The 15,859-nt window shown below is 36.9% G+C and overlaps 1 protein-coding gene across 6 annotated transcripts in view; it reads left to right on the top strand.

Annotated features, from left to right (window-relative positions):
- Positions 1-15,859, top strand: part of PIK3R4 (phosphoinositide-3-kinase regulatory subunit 4) — a 73,753-nt gene that overhangs the window by 2,245 nt on the left and 55,649 nt on the right. For all 6 annotated transcript variants that reach the window (XR_005019703.1, XM_036850565.1, XM_036850566.1 and 3 more), the window contains 4 exons: positions 7,027-7,160; positions 8,310-8,892; positions 12,841-12,975; positions 14,585-14,806. Coding sequence is in view for 5 of the 6 variants with exons in the window: in XM_036850565.1 (XP_036706460.1) it covers positions 7,027-7,160; positions 8,310-8,892; positions 12,841-12,975; positions 14,585-14,806 (1,074 nt within the window). In the remaining variant the exon portion in view is untranslated. The remainder of the gene's footprint in view (positions 1-7,026; positions 7,161-8,309; positions 8,893-12,840; positions 12,976-14,584; positions 14,807-15,859) is intronic.

The following is a 15,859-nucleotide window of genomic DNA, read 5'->3' as shown; positions in this document are numbered from 1 at the left end:
ATTATGTTTCTCTTTTCAAGGTGCTTACACTTTAATGGGGAGAGAGATATGATACTGAAAAAAGACATTTCAGTGCACTGTGGTTTGCTGTGGTGGTGATAAACTTAGGCTGCTGTTACAGGAACGTATGGATACTTAAATGAATCTCTGTGGTGGTGATGGGTAGAGTGGCAGGATCAGGAAAGGCATCTCTATTGGAAGGAAGGTATTTAAACTGAGACCTGAAAGGTGATTGGGAGCTAGCTATGGGAAGGGTAGTTTGTTTCAGACAGAGGGTGTTGCTTATATGAAGACTTGAAGACCAGAGCATGATGCATTGATTTATTAGGGGACTTTAAGTACTTTAGTACATCTGGAACGTAGGGTGTGAGGTAAGCAAGGCCCAGATCAGAAGGGGTCTGGTATGCCTGTGCTAGTCTACAGGGACATTATCAGATACGTGTTTTAGACAAAACACTGACTGTAGCAGGAGATGGGAAAGCCAGTTAGTAGTCAGCTGCCACAATTCAGGTAAGACATGGTCCTGACCGGCTTCAAGTTGTGACAGTTGGAGAAGGAGTGGAGAAAAGTAATGCTTAAGAGATAATTAGTGGGTAGAATTGTTAGGATTTGTTGACTGATTGGAGGATCAAGAACACTCCTATTACCCCGGCTTGGGAAACCAGGGGGATTGTGATACCAGTCACTGAGCTAGGAGACACACGAGGAGGAACAGATAGGGGGTGGGAAGATGCTGAGGTCTGTGTTAGATGTTGAGTGGAAGGTGTCAGGGGATATGCAGGAGAAAATGTGTGACAGGCAGTTGTTACAAAGGTTTGGTACATAGAGATGTGGGGTGGAGATGGAGATTTGGTAGTTATCAGGAAATAGGTAGTAGTTACTGTAGCCAAGGGAATGCGTTTATAGTCAGGGAGTTTGTGGAGAAGTGATTCTTAAGTGTTTTTGTCTCCCCTTAAAGACTTTGATGAAACCAGTGACCTCCTTCTTTGGAAAAAAGTACCATACGTTCATATACATTACATACACAGACCACATGAAGCTTGGTCATGGATTGTAGGCTATCTATGAATTTCTGGAGGAGAAGTGGGCTGAGGGTGGTATCCTGAGGAATACCATATGAACTCTAGCATCACTGCCATTTTTTGTAAATTTTGCAAAGGTTGGCTTTAATCTTTTTCTCACCTGTAGGTTTCCTACAAGGAAAACATAAATTGAGTTGTATTTTAGATTATTTAGGAAAAGTGACATAATTAATGAAGAAATGTATTTCATCTAGGGGAACAAATGAGCTTTGTTAAACAGGATTGTACCTCTCTCTGTTGGTCTGTTCAGCTCACTAGTCTATGTCCCAAGGTAATACTGAGGGAGGGTATTTTTGATGAGGTGGGGTAGCCTCTGCGTTGTAAATATAACAAGATTAGAAATGTAATCCATCAAAGTCCCAACCTGATCAGTGAATTTATCTAAATTTTTCTTGAACTATTTTTACCTTTTAAACTTACTGTTATGTAAATAGGACTCTTCCAGCTTAGAAATGTGATCACTTTCTAGCTTCAGCGGATCATTTTATAGCTTTTTTTTTAAATAAAATTGAGGTATAATTGACATATAACATTAGTTTCAGGTGTACAACATAATGATTTGGTATTTGTATGTGCTGGGAAATGATCACCACAAGTGCAGTTAACATCTGTCACCATATGTAGTTAAAAAATTTTTTTTTTCTTGTGGGTGAGAACTTTTGAAATCTACCCTCTTAGCAACTATAGTCACCTTGCTCTGCATTCCATCTCCATGACTTATTTATTTTATAACTGGAAGTTTGTTATAGTTTTAAAATTTCAGGGATTGATGAAGAGTTTATATTTATCCTTTCTGTGTGCATTATAGTCATTATAGTTTTGTGAAGTTCAACAGAATTCTTACTCAGCATTTGTTTTCCAGACTAAAGAGCTCTACGTTGTTTTGGCTGAAGATTTCATTTCTTTGAAAGGGGTGGGTGGGATCTGTTCACCTCCCACTGCTCCTAAGATTTGATTTAGGCTCTTTGGGTTTGAATGTTAGGCTCTCTGGGTTTGAATGTTAATTTTCCCCATCTTAAGACCTATCCATGGTTCCTGGCTGCTAGTTTGGGAGAAGTGTATATATTCTGTGTCTCTGGTCACATATATGGGCAGAGCCTTGTTTGCTGGAGATCTTTCATTCATTCACTTGACAAGTATTTGAGTGCCTATTATGTGTAAGGCACTGTTGTGTAGGTGTTGGGAACGCAGCTGTGAACAATACTGGTAGAGTTTCTGCACTCATGGAGCTTGCATTCTAAGTGTGGGCAGGGAGAGAGAATAAAAAAGTAAATAAGAAAGTTAATTTTCATTAGTGATAAGTGCTGTGATGAAGTGCTATGGTTTCTAAGTGGATGACAAGGGCTGGTAGATAAAATGAAGGCCTCCCTTGAAGGTGACATTGATCTGAGATCTGAATGATAAAGAAGGACTCAGTGATGATAAAGGCAACTTGAACAAATTGTTCTATAGAGAAATACCACCCGTAACACCTCTTCAAGAATACCATTTTAAAAGTTGCTGGAAAGGGAACTTCCCCGGCGGTCCAATGGTTAAGACTCTGAGCTTCCACTGCAGGGAGCATGGGTTCCATCCCTGGTCAGGGAAATAAGATCCTGCGTGGTGCGTGACGCATCCAAAAAATTAAAAAAAAAAAAGTTGCAAGAAAAAAAAATCCTATATTTACCTCTGTATTAGTTTGCTAGGGGTGACATGACAAAATACTCCAGACTGGGTAGCTTAAACAAAAATTTATTTTCCCTCAGTTCTGGAAAGTTCCCTCAGAGCCTGGAAGTCTAAGATCAAGGTGCCAGCAGGGTTGGTTTCTCTTGAACCCTCGCTCCTTGAGTTCCAGGTGGCCACTTTTCCCCTGGTGTTCCTTCCTCTTATAAGGACACCAGTCATAATGGATTAGGGCCCCACCTTTATGACCTCATTTAACCTTAATTACCTCTTTAAAGGCTCTGTATCCAAATAGTCACATTCTAAGGTGTTAGGGCTTCAACACAGGAATTTAGGGGGGTGGTGAGGGATGTAGTTCAGTCTGTAAACAATCTCCATTTAGTTGTAAATAAATGTTCTTTATTTTTACAGTATTTGGAAATAATTTCAAACTTAAAAACTTGCAAAAATAAAAATAGTACATAGAACACCCATAAATCCTTTACCCAGATTCACCTGTTGTTAACATCTTGTTCCAATTGCTTTATCACTTATACCTTTTCTCTGCACTCCGTACCCCACACTCCCCACCCTTCCTCCCCACTCCCCACCCCTCCACGGCCCTTTGCCCCAAGTACTTTAGTATTTCCTAAGACCCCAGTAGTCTCTTACATAAAGTTTATGTAACTGTATGTTGCAGTTACCAACTGCAGTGAATTTAACATTGATACAATTATTTACACTTTTTATTCTAATTTTGTATTTGACCCAGTAACGACCTTTATAGCATTTTTCCTCCTCCAGGACACGACCCAGTCTAGGGTCAGGTATTGCATTTAGTTGTCATGTCTCTTTAGCTTCCTTTAATCTGGAACATTTTCACAGTCTTTCTTTGTCATTATGACATTGACATTTTTTGAAGAATACCTCTCCCCTTAAATTTTTAAAAATTATTTTTATACTCTTTATTTAAAATAATAGACTCATAGTAAGTTGCAAAAATGATGAAGAACCCTTCACACAGCTACCCCCAGTGACATCTTATATGACTGTAGTACCATATCAGAATCAGGAGTTGACATTGGTGCATTACTGGTAACTAGACTTACACCTTATTTAGTTTTCACCAGCTTTTACCTGCACTGTGTGTACGTGCTTGACCTCACCTCTTTCTTTTTCAATAGAATGGTCCTCATTTTGTATGTATCCTCTGTTTCCTTGTGATTAGATTCAGGTTATTCATTCTCAGTAGGAATACTGTGTAGGTGATGATGTCTTCACAGTATCGTATCTGGGGGCAAATGGTGTCGGTTGGTGATGTTAATTTTGATCACGTGGTCAAGTTCTTGCCCAATTTCTCCCCTCTGTAGTTACTTTTTGTTTTTTTAATCCCTTGCAACTAATAAGCAACCTGTGGGAAGAAACTTTAAGACCATGCAAATATCCTGCCAGCCATCACTGTTTCCTCTTTGATCTGGTGTCTGTTGATCATTCTTGCCTGATCTGATCTTTACTATGATGGTTGCAAAATGATGACCTTCCAACTCCAGCACTACCTCCACATTTACCAGTAGGCCCTCAGTATTCTTGTGTGCTCAAGTGTTCTGTCTTTCCCCTCATTTATTTATTATTATTGGTATGGACTCTTTAATTCCTGCACACAGTTTGCTAATATTTTTTGGAGGATTTTTATCTATATTCATCAGGGATTGGTCTGTAGTTTGCTTTACTTGTGATGTCTTTGTCTGGTTTGCTACTAGGGTAATATTGGCCTCATAGAATGACTTGGGAAGTGTTCCTCCTCTTTTGTTTTTGGAATTTGTCAAGGATGGGTGTTAATTATTTTAATGTTTGACAGAATTCACCTCTTAAGCCATGTTGGCTTAGGTTTTTCTTTGTGCGAAGTTTTTCATTACTAATTCAGTCTCTTTAAAAGGTCTATTCAGATTTTCTTTCTTTTTAAGTCACCTTTGGTAATCTTTATCTTTCTAGGAATCTTTCCATTTCATTTAGTTTATCTGTTTTTTGGCATACATTTGTTTAAAGTATTCCCTTATAATTCTTTTCATTTCTGTGATGTTTGTAGTAATGCCCCCTTTTTCATACCTGATTTTCATAGTTTGAGTCATCTCTCTTCTTAGAAAAGCTTGTCAATTCTGTTGAGCTTTTCAAAGCACCAACTTTTGGTTTTGTTGATGTTCTCTGTTGTATTTTATTCTCTATTTCATAAATTTTCACCCCAATATCTATTGTTCCTTTCTTTGTTTTTGCTTTGGTTTTAGTTTGCTTCTTAAGGTTAAGATTATTGTTTTTTTTAAAATAAATTTATTTATTTTATTTATTTATTTTTGGCTGCATTGGGTCTTTGTTGCTGCGCACAGGCTTTCTCTAATTGCTGTGAGCGAGGGCTACTCTTTGTTGTGGTGCGTGGGCTTCTCACTGTGGTGGCTTCTCGTGTTGTGGAGCACGGGCTCTAGGCGTGTGGGCTTCAGTAGTTGCAGCACACGGGCTCTACTTGTGGCTCGCAGGCTCTAGAGCACAGGCTCAGTAGTTGTGGCGCACAGGCTTAGTTGCTCCGTGGCATGTGGGATCTTGCCAGACCAGGGCTCGAACCTGTGTCCCCTGCGTTGGCAGGCAGGTTCTCAACCACTGCGCCACCAGGGAAGCCCTAGGTTATTGTTTTGAGCTCTTATAAAATAGGTGTTTATAGTTATACATTTTCTCTAAATGCTGCTTTAGTTGTCCCATACATTTTTGTATGTTGCTTTTGTTTTCATTCCTCTCAGAGTATTTTCTAATTTTCCTTTGATCATTGGTTATTTGAGTGTGTTGTTTAATTTCTACATATTTGTTAATTTTTCAGATTTTCTTCTGTTACTGATTTTTTTCATTCCATTGGGGTTTGAAGGATGTAATTTGTATGATTTCAGTCCTTTTAAATTCATTGAAGCTTGTTTTATGGTCTAGCATATGGTTTCATCTGGAGAGTGTTCCACATGTACTTCAGAAGAATTTTGTACTCTGTTGTTAGATGGCGTGTTCCTTTGATGTCTGTTAGATCTGGTTTATAGTATTGTTCAGTTCTATTTCCTTCTTGCTTAAGGTGTTCTTAATAGCTATTTTAGTTTTTTATTCTAAAACTTGACACTGTATGGATAGAAATTAAGAAATTTATTGAGTGTTTATTGTGTATCAGGAGCTGTCGTAGTTGCTGGAGATTTTTCAGTGGACAAAATAGACAAAAATCCCTTGTGGAGTCTGCATTCTAGTGGGTATATGGACAATAAAGAAATAAATACATAAAATATATAATGTGGCATTTGGTGATGTGGAGAAAAACAGCAGGGAAAGGGAATGTGTTAGATGACGAGTGTGGGGTAGTTGTAGTGGGGGGGCTTGGAATTTTAAACTGGGCAGTCAAGAAATGCCTTACTGCTAAGATGACATTTGATTCAAGGTCTAAAGGAAGTTTAGGTGTAAGCCATGAGGGTGCTTGTGGGTATAGTATTCCAGGCAGAGGGACCAACACATGCAAAGGCTGTGACTAAGGTTGTTCAAGGATCTCCTTAAGATTTGTTAAATGCATGTCATATACTGATTCAGTGAAACTGCTTTGTCTTTTTGGGAATGTAGTTGCTTTATTTATTCCTTGTTTGAAGATTATGTAAGTGCAAAATGAAAGGTATCTCTCTTTCCCTCTCTAATCTTACAGCCACACTTCTTAGCTCTTCTCATTTTATAAGTGTGTCTGTTCACTGGTTTACTTTATTTCTTTCTTCCTAGGCCGAAAGCTTCATGAGGGCAGAGTTATCTGTTTTATGCACTGAGTCTAGTGTGTAGTAAACACCTGATAACTTTTTGTTTAATGATGAATAAATGAGTTGTCAGATGTGACTTCTCAGTAGTTTCTTATGAACTTAATATCTATAAATTCACATTTTGAAAGAACACTTTCTTATGGCTTTTAATCTGTCTTTGTATCTCTGAATGTATGTGTGTATATAACATGTGTAATATATTTGTTTTCAGTTATAGAACAAGGAAGTAATTTTATTTGATTTAATTTTTTTTAAGAAGGAGAAAAATTAAGTAGGCCTTTTTTGACTTCATACTTTTAGAAACTGATGATTAGGCAATAGACGTTTTTCCTGTCTTGCTGGATTGTAGTTGTATGTTGCATTAAACATTTTAATTCGGTTTACTTTGAGTTTTGCATCTTGAGTTTTATGAATTCTCTGAATTCTTGATCTGTATTAATATCTTGCATTTCATTTTTAATGGAATTACATCTGCTATTTTCCAGGTTGCGTGATAGCTGAGCTTTTTACAGAAGGTGTGCCACTATTTGATCTCTCTCAACTTTTGGCTTACAGAAATGGACAGTTTTTCCCTGAACAGGTGCTGAATAAAATTGAAGATTGCAGTATCAGAGAATTGGTAACTATGCTACAAATATTTCTCACTTTTGCATTAGTCAGTTCTCTGGAATGTTCTGAATTTGGGACAAGCAGTAAAACCCCATAGACTCATATACCAGCCTATTGTTTTTACTTTGTTAGGCAGAAGTGTACAATTTTTTTCCCCTTCTTAGGCACAGAGCTCATTTGACTTTATATTACACACACACACACACATACACACAGACACATGTGCACACGCATGCACACATCTTTCCATTATAATCTTTAGCTCTGCTTTGGACAGATTTGGAAGGGAGTAAGGAGGTGCTTGGGGGTTAGAGATTGTCCAGGGTAGAGCTTGCTAGTAAGAAATGAAGAGGATAAATATCTAAAATGAGGAGACAGGGAACAGCAACTTGAATGTAATACAGCAGTATAGGGGCATTTCATATAAAAGCAACTAGCTTTGTGTACCTCCCTTGACCCTGAGGGCAGGTCTGGAAGGGGAGCTGTAGAATCACACATTAGTATAGCAGAACAGATGTGAGGAATTCTGTGGGAGGTCACGTAAGCCGTATATCCACAGTACTGTTTGAGGGGATCTTTTCTAAGTCAGTCAATACAGTAACTGATGCATATGATGATGACTCTGAGCCACGGAAAGGTTATGTATATTTAAAATGTTCTTTAGTAAGGTAGGGAAACATGCGTTTTGATTTCTCTTACAAATGGCAAATATTAAGAAATCAGATGCTCCAGAGGAAGCCAGTTTAGCTCACGTTCAGTGAACAGTACACTGGATTAGGAGTTGGCGTACCTGGCTGTTGTAGGCGTGGCACTCCTTATCATGTTGTGTTGGCGAAGTAACTTTATGAATTTGGGCCTACCTTTTCTTAACTGTGAAAGGAGTGAATTTGACTAATTTTTAAGGCTAATCCTCTTTATGTGTCTGGCCCATCTGGAGTATGTTAATACTTGATTTCTTGTTGCTTTATAGGATGGTAGTAGAGTCACATATTACTCAGTAGTCAGGTTCTGAAAGTAGTTTGAAAGATAAAGATTAGAAAGAGCCAGAATTACCTCAAATATCCTTTAAATCATGTGTTAAGTTGCCGTTGTAGCTTTCATCTGATTTAATTTGCTGTTCTCAAATCTATTTTTCACTCCCTTTCTTGCCTTGGTATAGGTAACTCAGATGATTCACCGTGAACCGGATAAACGTTTAGAGGCAGAAGATTACTTAAAGCAGCAGCGTGGCAATGCCTTTCCTGAAATATTTTACACTTTCCTTCAGCCCTACATGGCCCAGTTTGCCAAGGAAACATTTCTTTCTGCAGATGAGCGTATTCTGGTTATAAGGAAGGATTTGGGCAACATTATCCACAATCTCTGTGGCCATGATCTGCCAGAGAAAGCAGAAGGAGAGCCTAAGGAAAATGGGCTGGTTATCTTGGTGTCAGTTATAACGTCCTGCCTACAGACCCTTAAATACTGTGATTCCAAGCTTGCTGCTCTGGAACTTATTCTCCATTTGGCCCCAAGACTAAGTGTAGAAATTCTTTTGGATCGTATTACTCCGTATCTTTTGCATTTCAGCAGTGACTCTGTTCCTAGAGTGAGGGCTGAAGCCTTGAGGACGTTGACCAAAGTTCTTGCTCTTGTCAAAGAGGTTCCTCGCAATGATGTTAACATCTACCCGGAATATATTCTGCCAGGCATAGCCCACTTAGCCCAGGATGATGCTACTATTGTTAGACTAGCCTATGCTGGTAAGAGCTTATTGTCCAAGTAATAACCACTCATATTTTTGAAGTTAGTGACTATAATACCTCTTGTTTCTCTGATATCTTTGGGAATTCCAAGAGTGAACTTTGGTCCTTGAACTATTTGTGTACATTTTAATAATATTTATAGCCGATCTGTTCCTGGAACTCAAGCTTTGTGTGTACCCTTATTTTTGAGGTTATCAGAATTATTAAGTGAAAAATATATAATATCAGAATCTTATGATTTTACTGGGAGTATTATATTTAATTTGGAGTAAGACTAATGTTCACAAGTATGTGCTTCTGATCTAGTGTCTTTAGGCCTTTATAAAGTTTCTCTGAACAAATACATTTGTTTGAATATCAGTATTAGGATATAACAGTCTATTGCTGTTGAAAAAGATTAATTTTGCTGGGTAATTTGGTGTTGAAAGGACCTAGCCTGTTTGTTAAGTTACTGAATTTTAAGGTCCTTTCAGTTACTATGATGCTTAAGAAGTGTGGCTTCTTTGTGATGAGGTGAGTGTGTTATATCACAAACTTACCTGTGTTATTTGTAATTCTCGCTCATAAAATAAGTGATACAGAGTCATATTGTTAGCTCCCCAAATTAATTTCGAATGCTTATTTCTGCATGGAAAATGTCATTGAAACATTTACATAATTTCATCATTTATTTTTAAAATGTAATCTGTTGGAAATCAGGAATTCTGAAGTCTTTGTAAGTAGTACATAACGTGTGGTGATGATATTGTCTCGTTTTTTGAAAGATACTTGCTTGTTAGTTCATTATTTTATGATTTACTTGTCATTATTTTAACGGAATGTGAAAAATGGTCTTTGGACTCTGTCTTTATGGCTAGGCACATCCACAAAGTGATTGGTGGTTGTTGGCTTTTTAAAAAATACGTATTTTTAAAAATATTTATCCATCTGCCTATTTATTTATGGTTTCTGATTTCCATAGCTGTATAGGTGTAAATTTTAGGCTTAGAAAATTCAGGATTTCTTTAAGACATATCCAAGTTTATCATTTGGAACAAAGCATGTTTACAATTCACTTGATAAATAGAAATACAGTTGACCCTTGAACAACGTGGAGGTTAGGGACGATGACCCTCCACACAGTTGAAAACCCCCATATAATTTATAGTTAGCCCTCTATCCATGGTTGCACATCTGTGGATTCAACCAACCATGGATTGTGTTATACTGTAGTATGTACTCTTGAAAAAAAAATTCGAGTGTTGTTCAAGGATCAACTGTAATTGAACTGGATAAAATTAAATGAAAGAAAAGCTTATGATTTTTAAAAAACAAGCTGTATTTTTTAGACTATTATGACGTACTTTTGGCCCAGTGTATCTTAGTCTTTTCTCAATTGTGGTAAGTAGGTAAGGTTCTGATGTGTAGGTACCATATTATCATACTTACATTCAATTTCTAGCAGTCACAGCATAAAAACAATAGCTACTGTTTATTGAAAAATCTGCTTTGTATATACTGCTCAGGGTTGCAAGGGTTAGTTGCAAAAGATATAGAGATTCTAAAATAGGTTCTAGATTCTAAGATTTTAAGATCTGTGTATCTCTTGAAACTGACACTTGGAACAGCCTTGAGCAGTAGATGTTATAGTGCCTTCATTTCCCAGCTGAGGAATTGGGAATGGGAGAGGCTAAGGGACACGACCAAAGTGTATCCGGACTAGTTCTTTCTCAGTTCTCAGAGCTGCTGGTCTAGACCTTGATTTTGAAGCCACCTGCTTTTATTTTACCCAGGTGTGCTGGGTCTTAGTGGTAAGAGTCCATGGTAACCCAGGGTCAGTGCCAGGACCTTGCAGTGCCCCATGCCACCCAGCCATGGTGAACCATGGCTTAGTGCATGATAAAGCTGCCTTTTTAGATAGAATAGGAAGTCTCTTTGAACTTGTATGGTTAAGTGTAATTAAACCACACATGTCAGTAATTATAAAAGTTTAAAAATCAATTAAAAAATTTCTTTTATAGCATTGTTTTTAAATTCAGAGATGCTGGTCTAGATTTGTTTCTTGTGTAAAGTGAACTGACAAGTGTGTTGTGGTTTATGAACTTAAATGGGGAGATAAACATAGATCTGCTCAGACTTGAGAGGTGCCCAGGAAAGTAAGAGATTTTTCCTAATAAAGATATTTTCACTAAAGTGGGGATATTCATCTAGAACCATCAGGGGATGGTGTAGAATTCTCCCATCTTTAGGGTGAGCAGGCATTGCAGGGTATTAATAATTTGCTTTTTAGAGGTAAATTTTTGTTCTACTCAGAGCAGTGTTGAACCTGGCAGCAGTGGGGCGTGGGACTCCAGGATGAAGGGAATCACCGTATTCAATAGACTCAAAAATGTCAGTTATTGTGGGATGCATCTCAATTTCAGAGATGTTAAAAAGTGAAGAAAAAGTGAGTCTTAGAATCAATAAATTAAGGTAGTTTATGTTCAGTGCTACTCACTGCTGAGAAGGAAAAGAGTGCCGTCTTTGCGGGTGTGGTCGTATATTAGGAAGCATGGAAGTGGGAGGAGAAGAAGGATAGGGGCACAGGAATAAATAAAAGTGGAAGGAAGAGGAAAGTATAAGCAAAGAGGAGATATAGTTAACAGCAAATGTGATAGCAGAACTTAGAAGTAGATACTTTCACAGTGGTGAGGAGTATAAATAGTCTTAACAGATGATCAGAGAGAAAGGAGAAGATACAGACCACTGCAGGAGTGTGACAAACAGTCTCGCACTTTGGTTCGCCAAGAACCTCAGAGTATCACTTGTAAAGCAGTCCAATAAGGGTTGATGCACTTTGGTAATGGTTCTTTGAGGTGGATGTGACTCAGTTATGTATGAGGAAACTGAGACTCAGATTGGTTAAGTAGCCAGCTAGTAAGTGTCAAGGTCAAGGTTTTTTTTTTTTTTTTTAAATTAATTAATTAATTAATTTTTGGCTGCATTGGGTCTTTGTTGCTGCTGGCGGGCTTTCTCTAGTTGCGGCGAGCGGGGACTACTCTTCGTTGCGGTACACGGGCTTTTTATTGTGGTGGCTTCTCTTGTTGCGGAGCACAGGCTCTAGGCGCACGGGCTTCAGTAGTTGTAGCTCGAGGGCTCTAGAGCAGGCTCAGTAGTTGTGGCACACAGGCTTAGTTGCTCTGCGGCATGTGGGATCTTCCCGGACCAGGGCTCAAACCCGTGTCCCCTGCATTGGCAGGAGGATTCTTAACTACTGCGCCACCAGGGAAGCCCCCAAGGTCAAGGTTTGAGCCAGGGTCTGTGTTATTCCAAAGGCCAGCTTGATCTGTGATTTTAATGTGAAAATGTGTTTCTCTGTTAGCCTACTGCATATCTCTTACCCGATAAACTGTTTAAAAGGTCGGTCTTTGTGGAAGGATTCAGCTTTTTTTGCCTCAGATGTTTGAGTGCTATATTTTGGGCTATTTGGTATTTTTTTCCAGTTTTATTGAGATATAATTGACATACATCACTGTATGATTTTAAGGTGTAGAGCATAATGGTTTGACTTAAATATATTGTGAAATGATTACTGCAGTAAGTTTAGTTAGCATCCATCATCTCACATAGATATAATAAAAAGAAAAAAAGAAAAAAAAATTTTTCCCTTGTGATGAGAACTCAGGATTTACTTCAATAACTTTCATATATACCATACAGCAGTGTTAACTATAATTATCATGTTGTACATTTCTGTATTTTTTAAAGAAGCTTATGATTTATTATTAAAACAGGTAGTTTGGGTATAGTTGTAGATTATGAGATTAGTTACTAAAAGTCTGATTAGGTTAAGTGCTAAATTGAAAAGTCCTGCTTTTCTTTAGTCTTATGATTAATATTTATATGTATTAAGACTTAGGGAAGAAAAGTTATAAGTATTACACACATTTATGATTATAATTATTATGAATTTTCTCCCTTTTATAGAAAACATAGCTCTGCTGGCAGAAACAGCTTTGAGATTCCTGGAATTAGTACAGTTGAAAAATCTCAGTATGGAAAATGACCCAAATAGTGAAGAAATAGATGAAGTTACACATCCCAGTGGAAATTATGACACAGGTAGTATGATTTTCTCTTCCAGATTTTCTGTTATTTAGAATGATAATGTGAACTTGCAACAAACTCTCACTTATAATTTTAATGTAAAATGAAAGAATACCAGATTTATAGAGGGAAGGATTCTGCTGTCTGACTGTTCTCTTTTACTCTTATACATTGTTAAATAGCCAGAAAATGACCAACTTGTCACCACAGATTCTAAGCTCAGTAGTTTTTCAGCCAGAATTGGTTTGTGTCAACAGCAAAGCTAGCTGAATTATATAATTCTTACAGGGTAAAAGAAAAAAACATTGGAAACACCATAGCCAAAGAATCTAAACCTTTTCTCCTTATGTGAGTATATTTTGAGTGTCCTCAGTCATAAACTGTGTTTCTTTCATACTACCTATGATTTATGTATCAGAACCCACACCTTTTACTGTAAAGGAACAATGTGATGGTAAATTCTGTGAGGTTAGAGTCCCTGCCTCAAGTTTCTCTACATCCACACAGCTTTTAACAGGCTTTTAATGAATGTTTATTATGTTAAAGATTTAGAAGTCAAATAATGTACTTAGATCTATTTCAAGATGTTTCTAGTTCAGAAAAACTAGAGAAGTCTACTTTTCAGATTTTTATGCTGTAGACAATTGTAGTGTCTCAGTTACTTGTTAGAATGGGTCATTTCATGCAGCAAATATTATTTGGAGTTGAAGACACTGGAATAATTTTAAACTTATAGAAGGATGTATCAGAAAGGAAATCCTCACTTTTTTTCACGGAGTTACTTAGAAAATAATACTGTCCTACATCCTATAACCATGTAATTGGACCTTTTAAATAATGAAGCTAGGCATTAAAACTTTTGGGGAGTTAATCTGAAGTGTTTCTTAATGTGAACATAGAATTGTGCCTTTCAGACTGCCTTTTCCCTTGACAGTGGCTGCCCTCATTCTTTTAGTCGGCAGATAATTGCTAAACATAAGCTTTGCATCAGGCAATTCGTGTGCTTGCTGTAAGCACTAGGGATATAGTGGTAAATAAGACAGAAAAGATCCCTGCTCTTGAGATTGTTTCAGTAAGGAAAAGACAAACAGCTAAGTAAATAAATAAATGAAAAGGGGAGGGTAGGTAGGTGATAAGGTCAGAGAAGAAGGCAGTGGCTAGATCATGTAAAGCCTTGTCAGGACTTGCAATGTATTTTCTGGCTTTCTAAAATATAATTAACCGACCTTTAAAAATGCTTTCTCAAAGGATTGCCCTGTACCATCAGATTATATCCTGAACCAGTCCAGTAATTTAAAGTCCTTGATTAAGTTGATCTCATTGGGGCAGTATGATCTCCCTCTGGTGCTTCCCCATAGTTTTTCTTTGAGCCTTATAAGTAGAGCTATTAACTAGTGAGATAGTAACCATGCCTGTGGCATCTGCTTATTAGGATGTTTTGCAATCTATATTTCATTTTCCCAACTATCCTTCAGAGCTTTGAGTAGTGGAAAAACTTAGTAATTATAGACTTTCTCTCGTGGCTTCTGTAATCATTCTCTTTTCTCCAAGGAGTGAGAAAGACTGGGTCTATATGTTTGGAGAAAAGAAAATTGATCGTATTTTTCCTTTTTTTTTTTTTTAGAGCTCCAAGCCTTACATGAAATGGTCCAGCAGAAAGTTGTCACTTTGCTAAGTGACCCTGAAAATATCGTGAAACAAACCTTAATGGAAAATGGAATAACACGGCTGTGTGTATTCTTTGGACGTCAGAAAGCCAATGATGTTTTATTGTCCCACATGATCACTTTCCTCAATGATAAAAATGATTGGCATCTGCGTGGAGCTTTTTTTGATAGTATAGTTGGTATGTTTTTTGTTTGTTTTTAAATTTATCTTTAAGATTTGAATTATCTTCTCAAACAGATACTTTCATGCAGTCTGAAAGGTGACAGTACTACCAAATTTTATTAGTAATGAAATGAGTTCCTGGTATTTCTGTCTTCATGCTGCTTTTGGTTGATGGAAGTATCTTAGCTGATCAAGGGATTGGTTAATAAAACTGATATACCCTTATAAAGGGATACCATGTGGTCATTAAAAAGTATGTTTTAAAAGAAAATTTAATGACCTGGGAAAGTACCATGAAATATTATTAAAATGACTGAACCCAGTTGTGTAAAGGTAACAATAACAAGTCATATGTTTAACAAGGCTGAATATACTAATATGTGAACAGTGATTATCTCATATTTGTCAAATTTTCTATAGTAAACATTCATCACTTTTACAATCAGAAAATAACAAAGTATAATTATGATTGAAAATCAATCTAATTAGAAAGAATTAAAGCTTATAGGCTTTACTTTTTGTAAACTGAAAATTTGTGAAAAATTAATCAGCTTTTTTCCTACTGTTTTTTCAAAATGTTGCAATTCTTAATTTTCAGATTTATCTAAAGAAGAGAGACATCTTGTATTTTATCTGCATATGACTCCTATTGCATTTAGATTCAAAATTAGAAAGAAATGGACTTTATTTTGGTAGATTGTCATGTTTGACACAAGATTTAATATTTTTCTTTTTGGAGTAATAACTGATCATTTTCCACCTGATTGTACTGACCTTTTCAATTTTAGTTTTGGTCATTTATGAAATGTTATATGCTAAAGCCATATTATTAAAATTACCCACTAACCCTTTTTATATCATTTTACACATGATTATAAAGCTTGTCTATTAACTCAAAAGATTTAAAGACTATTCTGCACACTGGAAAGCTTTGCAGGTATCCAAACTTTCTCATGTAGTAGCAGAAGGCTGTAATAGAGTTTAGATTTTGATTTCCAATAATCTGGGAAAGTAACTGCTAAAAGGTTTGCTGTTGGATGTTTTTCCTAAAAAATAAAAAAAGGAAAGA

Source organism: Balaenoptera musculus, chromosome 4 (genome assembly GCF_009873245.2).
Source record: "Balaenoptera musculus isolate JJ_BM4_2016_0621 chromosome 4, mBalMus1.pri.v3, whole genome shotgun sequence".
NCBI classification, from domain to species: Eukaryota; Metazoa; Chordata; class Mammalia; order Artiodactyla; family Balaenopteridae; genus Balaenoptera; species Balaenoptera musculus.
Note: the sequence above shows the minus strand (reverse complement) of the source record. Positions and strands in the feature narration are given on the sequence as shown.